General features: G+C 44.5%; 1 protein-coding gene across 4 annotated transcripts in view; it reads left to right on the top strand.

The window, feature by feature from the left end:
* lrrc56 (leucine rich repeat containing 56) overlaps positions 1-20,823 on the top strand; it is a 307,392-nt gene that overhangs the window by 261,347 nt on the left and 25,222 nt on the right. For all 4 annotated transcript variants that reach the window (XR_011933057.1, XM_072466142.1, XM_072466141.1 and 1 more), the window contains 6 exons: positions 184-366; positions 2,740-2,804; positions 7,580-7,719; positions 11,420-11,592; positions 13,920-14,247; positions 19,919-20,117. Coding sequence is in view for 3 of the 4 variants with exons in the window: in XM_072466142.1 (XP_072322243.1) it covers positions 184-366; positions 2,740-2,804; positions 7,580-7,719; positions 11,420-11,592; positions 13,920-14,247; positions 19,919-20,108 (1,079 nt within the window). In the remaining variant the exon portion in view is untranslated. The remainder of the gene's footprint in view (positions 1-183; positions 367-2,739; positions 2,805-7,579; positions 7,720-11,419; positions 11,593-13,919; positions 14,248-19,918; positions 20,118-20,823) is intronic.

Raw genomic sequence — 20,823 nt, 5'->3', positions numbered from 1 at the left:
GGGTCGAATGCGGCCCATGGGCCGTGGGTTGGACAAGCCTGCTTTAAACTCTCTAGTTAACGATTTTATTCAATATATTTGATTGCAATAGTCCATGCAGAAATATATGCAAATCTTTACTATCTTTTTTTTAGATATGTGTTGATAGTCCTCTCTAAAGTAAACTTTTTTTTAAAAATACAGATGATAGTGCAGCTACTGGAAGACCAGCTTCCCGAAAGCACAAGAATTGCACATCTCGAAAGGCATCAACTTCCCAGCGACCACACAGTGCTGGGAGACTCTCCATGGGGTCTACTGTTGGCGCCTTAAGGAAAGGAATTCCTGATGCCAGACTTCATGATGGCGCGAGCGACCTAACACATGGTAGTGAAACGTCAGTTCTTTCTATAATTAATCCTTTTTGAAGTAGTGCAATGATATTCTTCGACATGGCGAGTTGTTGTGTTTTGGAATATGCTGACAAAAAGATTGGCAAAAGCAGATTCAATCGTAATTTCCAAAAAAAATTAGATAAATAATTGAAAATTTTAATTTACAATGCTAAGGGAAAGAGTAGAGGAATAGGACTAATTGAACAGCTCTTTCACAGGCACAATGGCATGATGCCCTACACTGATCTTGCTCATGTAAATGCTTTATTGGCCTTTGTTCCACACTGTAACCAATTACTTATTTGTCATGTACTTTGTTGATTATTCTTTTTGTCTACTGTGTATGTACTGTGTACGTTCCCTTGGCCGCAGAAAAATACTTTTCGCTGTACTTCAGTACATGTGATAATAAATCAATCAATCAAACAATGTGTTGAATGGGCCCCTTATATGTGGAATTGTTCAATAATGCTGATGTCCTTTGCACCTTTCAGCATTTTCTGCTCTTTTCAATTATGTGGGAACATAGGAGCAGGAGTTGCCATTTAACCCCATGAGATAATGGCAGACCTGGGATCTAACTCCGAATACCCAGCTTTTCCTCATATCCCTTCATACCTTTGAATAACAAAAATCCATCAATCTCAAGATTTAAAGTGTACAATTCTTCTGGCATTAATTGCTGTTGGCTGAAGGAAGTTCCTAACCTCACCACTCTTTGTGCGCAGACATATACCCTGAAAGGTCTGGCTCTAATTTTTTACACTGTATGCCCTAGCCCTAGACTCCACAACCATCAGAAAGAATTTATCTCTCTCTACCCTATCTATTCCTTTAATATCTTGAATATAAGCATTCACTGTTAATGCATTTGATGTTATGAAGTAAAATATGACAAATGCATCGCGAGCATCCAGAAACATCATCTGCCAAATCCACCGAATGCCTATAATGGTGAAAAAACTGACGTCCTTGGAAAAGAAAAAACAAATCCTAAATAATTTGACCTCAAAAGTGCAGAGAATTCTGAATTAGCTTGGCTTTTTTGATTTAAAAGAAAATTAATCCAAGACTAGAAATAAATGTGAAGCGGATTATATCAATATATGATACACACAAAACTTTGTTCAAAAAGTGGGTGTTCATATGGGTGAAGCTGCATTATCAAGTTATTTTACGTTGGTGTTTCCGTTGCATCAAAGTAACTTATAAAAGATGACTGAGTGCGAGTTAATGGTAGGTTCTTCTGATCTCTCAACACTAAAATCATGGCTAAAGGTTTTTACATTTTTTTTTGCAAAAATATACTTTATTCGTTAAATATCTGATAGAACATTACAAACATTTCAAAATGGCCATCACACAAAGTGCAATAATATTCATGTTTTTATGTGCATACATCATGTTGCACTTTGAGGTGTTTCAATACAGGCAAAGAAACATTACAGGCATTTTAAAATGGTCATTATAAATGGTGCCAAGATATTTAAGTTCTGCATTGATCAAGTATCACTCTGAGGTTGTTCCATACAATTGTGATACATGTAATATTCACTGCATACATTCAAATTGAGTTATACAGCCCGAGGAGGTTCTATACAATTCCACTCCCCTCAGTTCACTATGGCTGAAAGATCTTAGACTGTGACCATTTCCTATTGCACCTCAGTGACGGCTGCCCCTAGCTTTAGTGCATCCCTCAGCACTTAGTCCTGGGCTTTGGAATGTGCCATTGTGCACCATTTTTGTTGTTCAAAAATGTACAGAAAAAGTATCAATCTGCCTTGCAACTGTCAACTGCAAGGGGTATTGGGAGAATAGGCCACGCCAGTAAGGCTGTCAGTCAGCAAGGCCAACAATACCAGGGAGCCACAGATCAATTTGCATCAGACTCTTTACTGAATGGGCTGAGGGGGAGATGGAAAGGAGAAATCCCTGGCTTAATGTGGAGATGCACCCCTCGAGTCACAGACTGCCACCAGCTCCATGCAAATGAGGTGTGCTCCACTGATGGTGCAAACCTCAGTAAATTTGGAACCAGCAAGAGCCTTCCAGGCACAATCACAAGAGCCAGGGACAGGGGCATGAGCCCCTGTCAGAGGAGAAGTGAGCAGACAGTTTAGAATTAACTGATTTCTACGGATGGTATGGGGAACGTTTAGATCAAGCTAACTAGGGAGATGGTTAGCAAATTGAGGGGGTATCTGGGAATATTCAAGAAGAGGTAGTGAGTGAGAGGTGTCAGAAGGAAGAGCTTTGAATTATTTAAACATTGGTACAAGTCAGTTCTACCAATATCATCATTTCATAAATATATATTCAAAAATAACAGCTTCATCACCTGAATGTTTTCTTATCTTTCCAGGTGCCGGCAGCATTTTCTGTGGAAATCCTGTCACGGCACTTCGAGCTCGGAGGAAGAAGCAAGGCGTAAGTTTTATTGACAGTATTTGGAATAAGTCTGACATGAGGTTGTGCTGTGTATCGCTGATGTGTGAATTGTGTCTGCTTTATAGAAACATCCTCCAGCAAATGCTACACCTGTTGCCCAAGTCAGTCTTTTTGAAGCAAGTTCAGGATTCCACAGCAGCCTGGATATACTTCCTCAGTTACAAATCTCCAATTGTGAGGGTTCTCTTTGCCTCTCCATTATCTTTCAAAATCTCCTGTCGGTCCCTCAAATCAATTCTCTTCAGTTCCTTTCCCATCATCAGTGCATATGGAAGTGTCATTCCATAACTTGATACCTTGACCAGCTTTTTTTTGTGTGAGGGGGTGTATGGCCTTTAGCTCAGTTGGCTGGCCAGGTAGTATTAGCTGTTCTTTGGTTGGCCTTGATGCACTGATTCCACATTGTGGCCCCTTTGTTCAGTTGTCTTCCTGGGTGTGGTTGTATGGAGCAGATTTCCAAGTTTTATTCCAAAGAGATCATGATTTGCAGTAGATTTTCCTTCACATTTACTTTGCAAATCCAGGCACAATACGTTTGAGAGAGAGAGGGCAAACAGATTCAACAACCTATTTAAGTATAACATACTCTTGATCTCTTTCCTGCTTGGTGAAAACGTCCCTTAAAGTATCCTGCTGACGATATTCCAGAGAAATTCTATTGGTCCATGTCTGCTGCAGTCATTGTTTTAGATGCCTCACCTCAGAAACATTTGCAAGGTTTCTGAATAATGTAAAGCCAGCAGGAGATTTTGGGCTGGATTCTCCGATCGCCAACACCGAAATCGCGATTCATAGAATTTACAGTGCTGAAGGAGGCCATTCGGCCCATCGAGTCTGCACCGGCTCTTGGAAAGAGCGCCCTTCCCAAGGTCAACACCTCCACCCTATCCCCATACCCCAGTAAACCCCACCCAACACTAAGGGCAATTTTGGACACTAAGGGCAATTTACCATGGCCAATCCACCTAACCTGCACATCTTTGGACTGTGGGAGGAAACCGGAGCACCCGGAGGAAACCCACGCACACACGGGGAGGATGTGCAGACTCCGCACAGACAGAGACCCAAGCCGGAATCGAACCTGGGACCCTGGCGCTGTGAAGCAATTGTGCTATCCACAATGCTACCGTGCTGCGATCGGCCGGAGAATCCCCGTTTACGCCGGAATCGGGGACGACGCCGTTTTTGCGGTGCTCCGCCCCTTCAAAAGCAGCATACTTGGAGAGTATGCCATAAGGACGGCCTCAGAACGTCACCTGCGGCCGTCTCCCGATGGGCCGAGTCCCCGACGGAGTCGTTCATGTGTGCTCACACCATTCGGGGACCTCGCATGGTGGCTGCGGACTGAGTCCAGCATCGACACAGTCGGGGGGAGCCGTTCCATTGGGGGGGGGGGGAGCTTCAGCGGGGGCTGGGGGGACTGGTTGGGTGGCGAGGCTGGTTACAGGGAGCAGTTTTCGGCAGGTCGGGTCCGCACGCAGCCGGTCCCATGTTGGGGCCGCCGCGCCGTGCGTATGCGTGGTCACGGACCCAGCCATTCTCTAGCTGCGCGGCTGCTAACTCCCCACCTGGCGGAGGATCGGTGCGGGAGCGGCGCCGTCCTTCTGGTCGTAAGACTAGACGGATCCTGCGGACATCGCAACAGGATCTGAAAATCCAGCCTGGTGTCTTTAACACTCTCCAGGCAGTCTAGTGACTTTTCTTTCCATCCCACTTGGTGCAATGCAAGCTGTGTAGTGTGGCCATCTGGGTAGTTTCTATTCTCTTTCGAGGGTTTCAGCTTACATTTTTTAAATCCAGCCAGAAAAAGCACATCCTGATAACATCCATGGGCTGGCACTGTGGTTAGAACTGCTGCATCACTGTGCCAGGGACCTGAGTTCAATTCCAGCCTTGGGTGACTGTGTGGAGTTTGTGCATTCTGCCCGTGTCTGCTTGGGTTTCCTCCGGGTGACCGGTTTCATCTCACAGTGCAAAGATGTGCAGGTTAGGTGGATTGGCCATGCTAAAATGCCCCTTAGTGTCCAAAAGTTTAGATGGGGTTAGGGCAATAGGGCGGAGAAGTGGGTCTGGGTAGAGTGCTCTTTCAGAAGGTTGGTGCCGACCCGATGGGCCGAATGGCCTCCTTTCTGCACTATAGGAATTCTATGGATTCTTTGATAACACTATGTACAAAGATATTCAGAATTTACTTCAGAATGTGCTTGAAACAATTGGCTCAGATTGACCTCAGAATGTTCTTTAAAATATTGCATCAAATTGATCCCCAATGTACCACTAACAGCAAGAAAACTTTGTAGCCGTAAATGGCCAGGCCAGGTACATACTGCTTTCTGCAATGTATTATATGGTATAAGATCTTGTTGTTGTTACTGATGAAAGCATATTCCAGGCCCCCTCGGATTATCTGAGCAATTACCATGAACGTATCTACCATCCTCTTTTGCAAATCGGTAACCACAACAGGAAAAAAGGATAACGTGCGAATCTGTAAACATCCAATAGGTTACTTCTTCTTAAATGATGTGGTGTTATTTCTAATGACTTAAGTACCTAAAAAAATTTTGGCAGTGCATTCCACTCACCCACCACTCTCTGTGTAAAGAACCGCCCTCTGACAACATTCGCCTCCCTCCAATCATCCGGCACTACTCTAGTGGAGAGTGAGGACGCAAAGATTATCACCAATGGCGCAGCAATCTCCTCCCTTGCTTCCCGTAGTAACCTTGGGTATATCCCGTCTGGCCCAGGGTACTTGTCTGGCCCAGGGTACTTGTGTGGCCCAGGGTAATGATCTATCCAGACGGTTTTCAAAATTTCCAGCACATCCTCCTTCTTAATATCAACCTGTTTGAACCTATTAACCTGGTTCACACTGTTCTCAAGAGCAACAATGTCGCTCTCTCTAATGAATACTGAAGCAAAATATTAGTTTAGGGCCTTCCCATGCCCTCAGACTCGAGGCACAAGTTCCCTCCACTATCCCTGATCGGCCCTACTCTCACTCTGATCATTCTCTTATTTCTCACATAAGTGTAGAATGCCTTGGGGTTTCCCCTAATCCTTCATGCCAGGGCTTTTTCATGCCCCCTTCTCTACAGGAGGAGCCTCCACCCTATCCCTGTAACCCAGCTCCGTTCCTGGAGCTGTGAGGCAGCAGTGCTAACCACTGTGCTGCCCCTTTTTTGCGACATTATAAGGGTGACCACACACAAAACTATTTAATTGGCTGAGAAGAGTTTGGGGATGTCCAAAGTTGGGGGAAAATGCGACAGAAATAGAAGTTATTTTTTAGTAGTGATATGTATAATTTATCATGTTATATCGTGGAGAACATCCCATTGTATTTTATAACCATGCAGGGAGATCTTTTATTTTCCTGGAAAAATTAACCCCAGGTTTGTTGGCTTTGTATCAGCCTTGATTCCAGGCTGCTAGTATTAGGACCTCTCAGATGGTATATCACTTGTATTTTCTTCCTTTCTGATGAATTGGCTCTTTCTCCAGTCTGTTTTGTTGGCATCTGGCTGTTTTCCAGTAAGTCACCCTTGGTCATTCCTCGTATGTGACTTCAGATATCATTGTGACATCGAGACACAAGAGGAAGAGAGGAAAATGTGTTTTGAATAAGAACCACGAGTTGGAAATCTAAAGGGTGCAGAAAAAACCTCCAGACTTTCTCTCATGAGTACAAGAGAAAACAGAATCAGAAACCAGCAGAAAAATTGGGAAAGGGGAAGCAGGAAGGGGAAAGGAAAGAGGAAGGCAGTGAAGAAATAGTTGTCAGAAAGAGAGCAGGTAGGCTGAAACAACACAAAAGCTGATTGTGTGCAGCAAAATGTTCCCTCTTGTTGTCAAACAGTGTTCGTTCGTATAAGATGGGAAAGGTAGGCACAGATTTGGGGGTACGCACAATTATTGCATTGAAAAATAATTATATTGGTACCGATATGCCCAGAAAGCCTGGAAGGAATGTCACAAATTTTACAATCCATAACACAGAATTTAATATTTTTTATTTGTCCTGGCATGTGTCGCTGGCAAGGCCACCTGTTGTTGCCTATCCCTCGATGCCCTTGAGAAGCTGCCTCAGTACCAACCTCTGGAATTCCATTCCTAAATCTTTCCACTTCTCTCTCCTCATTTCAGATGTGAGGCACCTTCTTGAACTGATGCAGTTCATGTGGTTTAAGTACAGCCACAGTGCTTTTAGGGATGGTGTTCCAGAATTTTGACCCAGTGACAGTGAAGGAATGGCAATATATTTCCAAGTTACAGTGATGGGGTCACGAAGAATAAAATCATATTAACCTCCCATCCTCTCATAAGAAGAACTCCCCACGTTGGACGCATTGATTGGCTATTGCAGCTCTGGTCAAGCAAGATGTGACATAACTATGAATCTACGTAAATACATCAGAGATTTCCCAGAGCGGCTTCTCGGAGGTGGCATGGATTTTGTGACCAGCAGCAGCCCAGTTCTCGAGGTCTAGGATGTTCATTACCGAATTTCACATTCAGATGATACATCATAATAGCAAATTTCAATGATTATATACTAAAGTTGATTTATTGCTGATTTGTTTATATTGTCATCTGGATTTGCATTAATTTTCAAGTGTTAAAATGGAAAACAGTTTGAAAAGCGTTGCTTTCTACATACTGTACAAAGGTAAAGGTACAAACTGCAGATGAATGTTGGAACAATGAGATTGCTGCAGATGGACCCATTAATTGTTGTTCATCTTTCTTAGGCATCAAGTGATGAAGCAGGAAATTGGTTCAGTCAGTATACTCACTTGCCAGAGCACACATATGATTCACTAGAAATTGACAGCAGAACCCGAGATGATATTTTCTCAGAGCTGAGGGCCTGGAGGGACGAGCACAACAGGTAGGTAATCTGTTGTACAAAAGAACACAATATGTAATTCTCAAACTCAGAAAATAATTAACAGAGGAAAGAAAAATGCTGGGAATTTCAAATTTGATGAACTGCACTGAAAGAAAAGCACATTATATTTATAAAGTATGAAACCAAGTCACATAAAGCAATATTAGGTCAGGTGACCAAAAGTTTTAATCAAAGAGGTATGTTTTAAAGAGCATCTGAAATGAGGAGAGAGAAATGGAAAGGTTTAGGAATGAAATTCCAGAAGGTGGTACTGAGGCAGCTGAAGGCATGGCCACTGATGATGGAGCAATTAAAATCAGGGATGCTTGCACAAGAGGCCAGAATTAGTGGAGTGCAGATATATTAGGGTGGTGGGGCTGGAGGAGATTACAGAGACAGGGAGGGGCAAGACTATGGAGGAATTTGAAAACAAGAATGAGGATTTTAAAATGAAGGCATTGCTTGACCAGGAGCTAATGAGTACAAAGGTGATAGGGGAACAGAACGTGGTTCAAGCTAAGAACAGCAGCAGAGTTTTAGATGACCTCAACTTTACAAGAGGGTAGGAAATCTCACCGCTAAATGCTAAACTTAACTAATCTGCACTCTAACCATTAGTAACCTACAATGTGTATCCATAACTTGCTGTTTCTATTTACAGAAAGTTAATCATATTGATTGATGTTTATTGATAAATTCAGGCCATACGGAAAGGCGAAATGAGGAAATCTGGTTCTCATGGTGTATATGTTTTAGAATATGTTTTTTAGTTTTAGGAGTTAAAGTGCTAAATGTAAGATGAAAGAACAATTGTGATTGAGAAACTGGTAATAGCTCTGATGTAAATGCAATTTAAACAAGCTTGGAGTTTATTAAACTTACAAGGTAGTTTACGTTTATCTTCAAGATCAGAGTTAACAGTCTGAAAACCATAAACAATATGGGGCGCGATTCTCCACTCCCACGCCGAAGTGGCCGTGCCGTCGTGAACGCCGTCGAGGTTCACGACGGCGCGGAACGGCCCCGGTCCCGACCGATTCAGGCCCTGACAATGGGCCAGGATCGGGGCCGCGTCATCTACACGTGCTAGGCCTTGTCGCCCGCGTAAAGGCGCCGCCGCATACATGACGCGGCCGGCGCCGCATAACTGGCGTCATCCGCGCATGCGTGATTGCCGTCCTCTCTAAGTCCGCCCCGCAAGAAGATGGGGGACGGATCTTGCGGGGCCGCGGAAGGAAGGAGGTCCTCCTTCAGAGAGGACGGCCCGACGATCGGTGGGCACCGATCGCGGGCCACCCCACATTTCAGGTAAAGCCCGGTGCAGGATCCCCCCTTGCCCCACCCCCCCCCCCCCCCCACAGGCCGCCCCCAGCGTTCACGCACCGCTCACGACTGCAGCGGCCAGGTGTGGACGGCGCCAGGGGGAACCCGCCGTTTTGGCCTGGCCGCTCGGCCCATCCGGGCCTCAGAATAGCGGGGGTGCCGGAGAATCGCCATTTTCGGTGTCTCCGGTGATTCTCCGGCCTGCCGCCCGCGAAACCTGACCGGGCCATTCCCGCCGCTTGGGAGAATTGCGGGAGGGCGTCGGACCGGCGTCCCCGGAAATTTTGGCGGCCCAGGCGATTCTCCCAACCAGCGTGGGAGTGGAGAATCGCGCCCATGGTGTCATCTATCTTGGCATAATGAGGCCAGAAGGTTTGCACTTACTTCAAAAAAATATTTCAATTATGTATATAGATGTAGATGAAAGAAAGCTGATAGGAGACTTGAAAACATGGGTTTCTTCATGGATTCGGAGAGTCTGGTGAATGAGTCCTAGAACTCCATTAGCAATCTAAATTATTCACATGGTTACATAATCAAAGAGTTGTGTTGAAGGTAAAATAATTAATTCCCATTTCTGTTCGAGGACATCCCAAAGCATACCATGTTTCCAGAAATGGAATGTGGGGGTATAGGGATCTTTTGTTTAAATTATCTATGTGTATTTGCTGACAGCAGCAAGCAGTTCAGTTTGGGAGAACAGAGACAGTTGTAGCTTTGCTTTGGTGTGAACTGAATCTTACTGGATTGAGAGAGCCAATAAGAAATGATAGTCAGTTAGGTTCGACATTCAAGCTGAGAAAATACTAACTTCAATATTCATCATGTGGAATGCAGATGTGGCTCCATCTCAGTTTGGATTTCATAAGGGAAAAGCAGCTGGAAGATGTGCTGACTAATATAAGAAATTTATAATGGCCCTCACAGAGCTTTGTGGCATAAATCAGTCAGCAGAGTTAGCTTGCTAGCTGTAGGAAGGCAGTTGGGTATCTGTTGGCAACCACAGTCATGAGATAGTCTGTTCAGAAAAGGCGGAGGATCACTTAGCCAAAAGCTAATGGAAGGACCCCCACCAAATGTCACCTTGGAGGATAGCTGGAACATTGGGGAGAATTAAGTGTATTCCGGGGGACTGGGGCATACCTTTGGGTTTGTCCCAAGAAAAGTGAATGAACCATCAAGATTTCATAAGGTAATGGAACTCTGATGGGAAGTAAAATGTAGAACTGAGTTTATAGCATAAATCTTCATCAGCTGTAGTGTTAAGTTAGTGGTTCTTGTTTTGTTGAATTTTTCTTTATATACAATGAAGTTTGTTTTTGTTTAAAAACTTCAAATCTTCAGACATAGTTCTGCCGGTTAATTGCTGCGCATTTGGATTCCTTTGTTAAATGTTAATGGTCCCTAACAGGATTGTAACAAGTAGCTGCAAGAGCATTTTGCACCAAAATGAAGCCAGTCACTGTTCTTTCAGGTTCATTCAGGGACTAATCTGAATGATGGCTTTACAACATAAGGGAAGTTTCATTTCTAGAAAGGGATTCTCTAGAGGTTTAAAGTCAGTACATTTGTGGATCAGCTATATGTAAATATATAATGAATATAATTCAATACAGGCACTACAATGGCTTCAACCATTGCCCAACCCATTGTATTAGAGTGTGCCTGCATTTGTGTATCCATGACTGTTTGTGTGTCTTCTGTTCCCGAACCACCGATGTCATCCCTCTTCTTGACAACTGTCTGAGACTGAGGCAGCATGGTGGCACAGTGGTTAGCACTGCTGCCTCACAGCGCTGAGGGCCGGGTTCAATCCGGGCCCCGGGTCACTGTCCATCTGGAGTTTTCATATTCTCCCCGTGTCTGCGTGGGTCTCACCCCCACAACCCAAAAGATGTGCAGGGTAGGTGAATTGGCCACGCTAAGTTGCTCCTTAATTGAAAAAAAAAAGAATTGGATAGATACTTTAAATTTCTGATTAAAAAGAACTGTCTGAGGCTGAACCGGACTGTTTGCATCTTGGTGTCATTTCTGACCCCTAGATGAGCTTCAAATCTAGGCCATTCCTAAGACTGACGATTTGCGCCTCCATAACATCACCCCACGCGGCACTTGCCTCAGCTCATCAACCGCTGAAACCTTCACCCCTACCTTTCTTACCTCTAAACTTCACTATTCCAACACAGACCTGGCCAACCTCTCATCCTCCACCCCTATATATTGTGCCATATCCCAAAATGCACCAAGTCCAGCTCACCCATCACCCCTGTGCTCGTTGATCAACAATGGCTCCCAGTTAAGCAACAGCTTGATTTAAAATGAAAATAAATCAGTATTGAATGAATGAGAAATGATACCTATATAACTTCTTCTGAAGGCGCCTTGAAGCTATTCTTAAGGAACAAGAAGCACAAGTATTGAAGATTGATCACAATGATAATGATGCGCTGAGTAACAGTTCTACTGATGAAGAGAAGAAGGATGACTGCTCTGATGAGTGGAATGGCCCAGAATCGGTGTGCCCGTCATCTTTAGTCCCTTCATCCCTGAGTAAGTTGGATTCATTTGATTTAAAAACAAAATTCGGATTCTCGCTTGTTCAGGTATGAATGCCACTACTCCCAAGACATTTTGATTTGCTGGCCAAGGTCCTAATACCATGTAGTTTCAGTTGGCTGTTTATATATCACAACAAAATCTAGCCATAGAATCGTGGAATCATACACTACAAAAGGAGGTTCTTTATTATTCCCACTCTCCTGCTCTTCCCCCATAGCCCGCTAATTTTTTCCCATGCAAGTATTTATCCAATTCCTTTTAAAAGCTTCGATTGAATCTACTTCCAGCACCTTTTCATGCAGTGCTGGAATGTACATTGTTATAACACCCTGGGCTAGAGCCCAGTCAATTCCACCCCACTTGACCCAGAGCCGCAACACAATTGAATTGACCAATAATTCTTCGAAAAATACCCAGTCTTTGGCCTTTGGCTGGCAATAGTTACAGTCACCAGGTTTGTAAATTTAAATACAATTACTTTTTTATTTATAACAAGAACTATAATGAAATATGGAGCAAGTACAACTTGTTAACTATTATCTAATTAATTATTATCTAACTAAGTTAACTACTATCTAATTCTTAACCCCCACTTTAACTTTTCCCCACCCACTATATACACACACACACACAAGACAAACAAACATAAGAGGGAAGAATGGGGTGAAAATAATAAGTAAAAGAATAAAGAATCTTTGTTTCAGATGGTTGTCTTTAAGCACACCTTCCTTCAGTAGGTCTCTGTCTTCAGTCTGTAATGGTTTTCACTTCATTGAAACCCATCAGGATCTTGAGCACTTCTGATCAAACCTTTTCTATTCTTCTGTATGTGTAGGGAAACAAACCCAGGTTCTTGAGTATCTCCACTACTGATATATCAGCCTTGAGGTATTGTAGTAAATCTCCTCTGTATCCTCAGCAATGCATTGTCGTCCTTCTGCTAAAGCGGAGTGCCCAGAATTGAACTCCATTCTCCAGCTGAGGCCTAACCAGTGTTTTATAAAGATTTATTAACATTTTCATGCTTTAATACTCTGTTTATTATGCCAAGAACTCCATATGCTTTTTAAACAGGTTTTTTAACTTGTCTTATACCTTCAAAGATTTGTGTACATACAAACAAGGTGTTCCTGCACCCCTTTTAAATTTTTATAATTTAGTTTTTTTTTGCCTCTCCTCATTTGACCTACCAAAATGAATCACTTAAAATTCATTGCTTTAAGTTGTGTCTGCCGTGTAGCTGTCCATTCAACCAGTCTGTCTATAACCTCCTACAGTCTATTGCTCTCCTCCTCTGTTTACTACACTTACAAGTTTCATGTGTAGAGCCAGAGCCCAGATAGCCATCTGTTGAAACAGCTATGCTCCAGGGAAAACCACACTTGATTAATAGCTCTTTCACCCTGATCTATTCTGTAAGTTACACAATGTTTACTTACGCAAGATTAAGAAGATTCAAGTATTTGTAATTTCTGCTACTGATACTTTAAAGTGTATGAATGATTGGCACTTTTCTAAGACTGCAGTAAAAGCAATGGTTATGAATAAATGTTTGTTTTTAAAGTGTTTTCACATGCCATTATTACTATAGACTTCAGTGATTTTCTCTATTCATCCTATCAAATCCATTGATTGGCTGAAATAGATTACTCCTTGATCTTCTAAACAGAATACAAGCCGAGTATAATCAGCTTGTACTCATACTGTAACCCCTCTAAAACCCAATATAATTCTGGTGAACCTGCGCTGCATCAAGTCCAAGGCCAATATATTCTTGCTGAGGTGCAATGCCCAGCACTGAACATAATACTTCAAAGTTAGGGCCAGGATTCTCCGCTCCGAATTCGCCCGTTACCAGCAAAAACAGGGACTTTGGTGCTCAGCCAAAACTACATTCTCTGCAGCGGGAACAGAGAATCCCGCTGTTGTGAACGAACGGAGAATTCCGCCCTCAGGGCGGCATGGTGACACAGTGGTTAGCACTGCTGCCTCACAGCTCTAGGGACCTGGGTTCAATTCCGGCCTCGGGTGACTGTGTGGAGTTTACACTTTCTCCCCAGCACTGCGTGGGTTTCCTCCGGGTGCTCCAGTTTCCTCCCACAGTCCAAAGATGTGCAGGTTAGGTAGGTTGGCCATGCTAAATTGCCCCTTAGTGTCCAAAAGGTTAGATGGGGTTACTGGGTTACGGGGATAGGGTGGAGGCATGGGCTTAAGTAGGGTGCTCTTTCCAAGGTCCGAATGGCCTCCTGCACTGTACATTCTATAATTCTAGAGTTAAAGTTGTGTTTCTCTACTCAGTAAATGTACTTCTCTTCCAGATTTTCCTTCCAATACGGAAAGCTTGCTGGTTGCGGATTTTAATCGAATGTTGTCTCCTGTTCCTCCATTACTCCAAGAAGCACCCGCAAGGTCACACAAAGTACTTGACTTTAGGGTTAGATGCTTAAGAAGGTCTGTGCAGATGGAAAAAGAACCATTGCAAAAAGATGATGAAGATTGTGTTGTGCATTATGAAAACACAGAAGCTGCATGTTCACATGGAGTTAAGCCAAAAAATAGACTTGACGATAGGCTGACTGTGTACTCTGCTATCAAGAACCTAAGACCGGCTTCTGGACCAGCTACAGTTGGACTAAGATGTGTAAAGTATGAATCCTTGCATAATACTGTGCCTTCCATTTAAATCTTTCATAACATCTGGCTAAATCGTTACCATTGAGTATCATTTGCAAAGTCGACACACAAGTTTAGAACAACTTGTTTGTTTACAGTAAGGCAACTTTGATATTTTAATTATTTTTAAGGGATGTGCGCATCATTGACAAAGTCATCATTCTGTTCCTCATCCCTAATTGCCCTTGAGTACGTGGGGGGACTGCCGTCTTCTCAAGCTGCTGATATGAAAAACCAGAGAACTGTTCAGTACAAAAGGAGATTGTTCGGCCCCTCGAATCTCTGCTCTGTTGTTCTGAGAGGGTCACCCACTGCTCTTTCTCTACAGCCCTGAAAATCATTATTTTTAGAATACAAGTCCAATACCCAATGTGAGTGACCTAACAATTTAGTGCTACAATTTCCATTTAAATGTCAAAGTTCTTGTCTTAATCAAAATGTTTAGCATGCAAACAATGGAAACACATGAATGCCAGTGATCTGATTTTGCTAAGGGGAAAACAAAAAAGGCAATCACTGTGCACATATCAGATCACAATGATCCTTCAAACCTCTTTGAGCAAGAAAGTAGCCTATTAAATTTTACAAGTGCAAAGTTTGGAATATATATTCAAAAAGCCAGTTTTACAGACCCTGGGCATGTGGTCAGCGATATCAAGTCAGAGAAAATCAATTCCTAGCTGCACAGAGAAGACAACATAGTGATCATGATTTCAGAATAGGGGACGTCGATGGCGGCACGTAGGGGCTGGTTTAGCACAAGGCTAAATAGCTGGCTTTTAAAGCAGACCAAGGCAGGCCAGCAGTATGGTTCAATTCCCGTACCAGCCTCCCCAAACATGCGCCGGAATGTGACGACTAGGGGCTTTTCACAGTAACTTCATTTGAAGCCTACTTGTGACAATAAGCGATTTTCATTTCATTTCATTTTTCATTTCAGGAGGCTGTGCACTAGGTAGCTCCTGCTAAGATACTTGTTTTTTGGCCCATTTTTTGCCCGGTTCCCGGGGTTTATGGTGGACTAATTCTACCCATATGGACGTAGGAGTCTATTGTTGAAGAATGTCAAAAACCGCTGGAACTAAGAAGTCTGCAGGGGGAAATTCTTCGACTGATGTAGTGCCTCAGCAGGGAAGATGGCAGCACCGGCAGTTCCAGCCGCCTCTATCACAGCAGACATGCTAACTGGGGTACAAGCTAAGGAATTGGGCAAGCATTTTGAGAGGCAATGGAGGGTGTTGTTTGAAACCCTCCTTAAATCGTTTGAGGAAGCACGGAGTCTAGTCCGAGAAAAGTTGGAGGGAACTTTGAAAGCTGTGAAGGAGCATGATGAGGTGTTCAAGGGGTGGAGATGGCTCTGTCGAGGCACAGCGACCAAATTGCCTCACTGGACACCAAGATCACATTGGTGGCAGAGAAGAATAAGAGTCTGAGGGCAAAGATGGACAACTTGGAGAATCGGTTGAGGAGACAAAACCTCAGAGTCGCAGATATTTGTTAAGATGTTGGGGGAGGATGGACTGGTGTCTCCTCCAGATCTGGACAGGCCCATCAAATACTCCAGCAGAAGCCTCGGACAAATGAGTCACCATGAGCAGTTAACGTAAGATTCCGTAGCTTCAAGGAGGAGGAGCAGGTCCTGAAGTCGGCCAAGGAGAATCTTGATTCGTGGTGGGAAGGGAGTCTCGTTCAAATCTATCGAGATGTTGGAGTAGATCTTGTGAGGAGGCGGGCGGCCTTTAATAAGACTAAAGCAGCATTGTACAAGAGTGTGGTGTGGTTTGGAGTGGTGTAACCGGCTGCGGGTTACCTTCGAGTCAAAGGACTATTACTTTGATGCTTCGGAGGCGGCTGAGGCCTTTGTTACAAAGCATGGACTGGGATCAAGTTAAATGGGCTGTGTGTGGAATTTTGTTTGGTGTTGTTGAGGTGAAGGGGTTGAGGGTATTTTGTACTTTGTACATATTTGTTGTTATTTCTTTGTTCTTGCGATGGGATGGGTGTGTTTTTCATAAGTTGCATGCTGGGGTATGGAGGATTATTGTTTAAGATTGTTTTGATCTTTGCAAGGGTGTTGAATGTTGTTTTACTTTTTGTAGCCGGGGCGGGGTGTTTCTTCCTCTTTTTTCTGCCCTGAGGAGGGGATACCTCGCCAGCAGTAAATATTTAACTAATGAACAGAAGCGAGGTGGGGGGAAAGGCTGTGGCCTGTTGGATCTGTTTTTTGTGGTTCAATGGGCCTAGAATTTTTGTTTTGTTGAGGGTTCGGGTTGGTTAGGAGGGGGATTGTCCTTTGGTATGTAACCAATATACATTTGGGTGGGGTCTGGTTCAGGGAAGGAGCGGAGGATTAGTTTTCTGATGTGATTGTGGGTTTTCTGTTTCACTTTATGTGTTGGTTTGGTGGCCATTTTAGGGCCTACATCCTCCGGGTTGGTGTTGGGGGGGGGGGAGGGGAGAGGATGCTGTGGGAGCCCCCCAATTCGGCTGGTCACCTGGAACGTAAGGGGATTGGAGGGCCCAATAAAAAGGTCAGGAGTTTTCTCTCAACTAAAGAATCTGAGGGGTGATGTGGTGTTTTTGCAGGAGACTCATTTGCAGGTGAGGGACCAGACTGCGGAAGGGGTGGTTGAGCAGGTCTTTCTCTCTGGCTTTGATCGCAGGGACCAGGGAGGGTTGCCAATTCTAATCAATAGACGGGTTCTTTTTTCGGCGGATAAGGTTGTGGCGGACCTATATGGCAAGTACGTGATGATCATCGGGTCTTTGACATGTACATTGCTGGTATTGGTTAATGTATATGCCCCAAATTGGGACGATACAGCATTTATTAGGAAGCTGTTGTCTTACATTCCAGATTTGCATACACATCAACAGATTTTTGGTGATGCTTTAAATTGGATCATTCTAGGCTGGAGTCGTTGGCTCCTTCAGAGGTGGTGAAGACGCTTTTCGCATTTATAGAAAAGATGGGGGGGGGGGGGGTCCTTGGTGGTTTATGCACCGGGGGTAAAGAATTCTCATTCTTTTCTCCAGTCCACAAAATGTGTTCCAGGATCGACTTTTTTCTGGTGGGTTGGCCTCTTCTCCCTTGGGTGAGGAGAGCAGAGTATTCAGCCATCATCATCACGGATCGTGCCCCCCATTTGGTGGATTTGGTTTTGGAGCCGGGCCCCGCTCAGTGCCCATCGTGGAGTTTAAATGTAGAGTTTGTTAATGGATATGGGCTTCTGTGGTCTCATGTCTACAGCCATTGGTGAGTATGAAGAATTTAATAGGAATGACTCTCTCTCACCCGCCACGCTTTGGGAAGCCTTGAAGGCTGTTAATAGAGGTGAGTTCATTTTGTATAAGGTGCATATGGATAGGGAAGTAAGGTTGGAACGGCAGAGATTGGTGGATGATAAGTTGGAGGTGGTCCACAGGTTTTCATGTGACCCTACCCCGGAGCTCTTGGCGAGCAGGAGGAAGCTGCAGACCCAGTTCGATTTGTTGTATAAGGAAAGGCGGTGAGCCAGCTGCAGTGTATGGGTATGGGGAGAAGGTCAGTCGTCTGTTTGCTCATCAGCTCAGACGGCCTCCTGGGAGATTATCCAGGTTAGGGATCCGAGTGGTCATCTGGTTTCCACCCCAGATAAAGTTTGTTTTTAAATTTAGAGTAGCCAATTATTATTTTTTCAAATTAAGGAGCAATCCACCTACCCTGCACATCTTTGGGTTGTGGGGATGAGACCCACGCAGACACGGGGTGAATGTGCAAACTCCCCATAGACAGTGACCCGGGGAACCCAGATAAAGTTATCACTGCGTTTTACAAGAGTCTTTATAAGTCGGAGCACTCGGTGGGGGTGTTGGACAGTTTTAGATGGGTTGAAGTTTCCGGTGATGGGGGATGAGAGGTGGGAAGAGTTGGAGATCCTGTTAAGCCCTGAGGAGATTTTGATAGGTATTGGCCGGGATTCTCCGCCGGCGTGATTCTTCGTTTTGCCGGCGCCCGGGGGTTTCCCGACGGCGTGGAGCTGGCCCACAGTGGGAAACCCCATTGCCCGGTCGGCGTAACAGAGAATCCCGCCAGCCGGTCGGGGCAGAAATGTGGCGCGGCGGGGCGGAGAATCCCGCCCAATGGGTGGATGCAAACAGGTAAAGCTCCTGGGCCTTATGGGTTTCCTGTGAAATTCTACAAGACGTTTGCAGTTCAGTTGGTCCTGTTGCTGGTAGATATGTTCAATGATTCTTTGTCCCAGGGATCCCTGCCTGCTACACTTATACAGGCTTCTATTTCCCTTCTATTGAAGAAGGATAAGGACCCCACCAACCTATTTCACTGTTAAACGTGGATGCCAAAATACTGGATAGGATGTTGGTGGTAAGGCTGGGGCCCTGCCTCCCTGAGGTAATGGTGGAGGATCAAACAGGCTTTGTTAAGGGCCGGCAATTGTCAGTCAATATTCAGAGGCTGTTGAATGTTGTTCTTTCCCTGTCCGTTGGGGCCGAGCCAGAGGTGATTGTGTCTTTAGATGTCGAGAAGACATTTGACAGGGTGAATTGGAGGTATCTTTTTGAAGTTCTGGGGAGCTTCGGTCTCGGGCCAAAATTGATTTAGTGTGTACGATTGTTGCATAAAGCCCCTTCGGCTGGTGTTCGTATCGATTCCCTTGAGTTCGGGGTACTTCCAATTGAATAGGGGGACAGGACAGGGGTGTCCAATGTCCCCCCTTCTATTTGCGTTGGTAGCTGAACCCTTGGCTATTAGTTTGAGGGCTTCGGGTAAGTGGAAGGGGATAAAGAGGGGAGGTGTGGAAGATAGGGTGCCCCTATGTGCTGATGATTTGCTGCCTTATGTTACAGACCCGGTCCTCATTATGGATGAAATAATGGTGATACTGAAGAGCTTTGGTTCTTTATTGGGATACAAAATGAATTTAGAAATGAGCGAGTACTTTCCAGTTAATCCCCGGGGAGGAGAGCCAACTTGGGGTCTCAGTCATTATCACCTGGCCAGCTCTAGTTTCAGGTATCTAGTTGTCCAGGTGGCCCACGATTGGGCCCGGCTTCATAAATTGAACCACACAGGTCTGGTGAGTAAGGCTAAGGCTGATTTGCAAAAGTGGGATAACCTTCCCTTGGCAAAGCTGGAGAGAACTGGAAATAGGGTCAGATTTATACTGTTGTGGGGATGGATCTGTGGGGCTGGATAGGAGGCCCGCGGATAGGTGGAGATTGACAAAGATATTGTTGACAGAAAGAGAAAAGGAATGTAGGTGGGGTGATTAAGGCTAACCCTTTCTCTGCCACCTCGAGCCTTTTTCAGAGGAATGACGATTCAGCATCTTGCTTGATATATGGAAACACCGCCGCCTCAAAATCTCCTTCCGCAGTCATGGGCCATCCTGACTTCAAATTATCACCACCTTCTCAAGGGCAATTGCAGTTGGGATGTGCAATAAATGCTGGCCTTGCCAGCAACACTCATCCCAAATAATGATGAGAAGAAAAACATAAATATTTTCACACATCAACAGATTTAAATTTCAACAGCTACTTTCAATTGTTACCCTGCCAAAACGGGCTGACAAACCAATGTATCAAATTTTCCTGCTTCTCTCAATTAAACTACATATAATGAATGTATTTTCATTGACAGGTCAAAGGTTGACAGGAGGCCTCAAAAGGTTATTGACAGTCATCAGCCAATAATCCGTTCATCCACAAAAACACCTGAGAGACCACTCTCCCTGAACCCTGTAAGACCCTTGACTGCTAAGGCTGCACTACAGCGATTGCCAAACAGACCATTGCTTCTGCCCAGCAGAGGAAACAAGACAACAAGCTGATGGCAACAGGTATAAACACAGACTTTAAGCAACTCAAGAACCACTAGCATGCTTAGATGATTTTTAGCGGTACGCATCAATGTCTTGTCCTGAGATAAAAATTGAAATCCTTGATGATTTTAATCTCCTTCTCATGCTGCTTTTGCCCTTTCCCCTCTGAATTCAAGACCTTCCATTCCTCCCTAAATGTCTTCCACTTTTTGGACTGTCCTACCCATATTCATGACATCCTCTCTGCTTTGCCATCGTCCATGGCCTCAACCACTGACAGGGTCTTCCTGACCACTACCTTGCGTCTCTCATATGTCAGAGCTTCATACCCCTTCCAAACCCCACATTGTTCTTTATTCTCCTAGGGGGAAAAACATTTTCCCCACCCCACATTACTTGCAACAGCGTTTTCAAACTCCATGCTGCTCAGCCCTTTGATCTTCATTCACCACAATATCCCTGCAGGTGACTCAACCACTCATGCGCTCCCACTTTTGATACCCAACAAACCCATAATTTCCTTCCATTCAGAACATTCTCCCTGCACATACTCCTGTTTTCACTCCCTCAAATCCAAGGAACGCAAACTTGAGCATATCTGGTGCAGAACTCACTTAGCCACCATTGCCAGATCAGGCTGGACTGCATCAAGCTCGGCCAGGTATCCAGGACTGTCCTGAAAAGCATAATTGACTCTTGGTTTCTACTTAACCTGCCAGCCAAG

The sequence above is a fragment of the Scyliorhinus torazame genome, chromosome 10, assembly GCF_047496885.1.
Source record: "Scyliorhinus torazame isolate Kashiwa2021f chromosome 10, sScyTor2.1, whole genome shotgun sequence".
Classification (NCBI taxonomy): domain Eukaryota; kingdom Metazoa; phylum Chordata; class Chondrichthyes; order Carcharhiniformes; family Scyliorhinidae; genus Scyliorhinus; species Scyliorhinus torazame.
The sequence above is the reverse complement of the archived record's forward strand: the minus strand, read 5'-3'. Positions and strand labels throughout refer to the sequence as shown.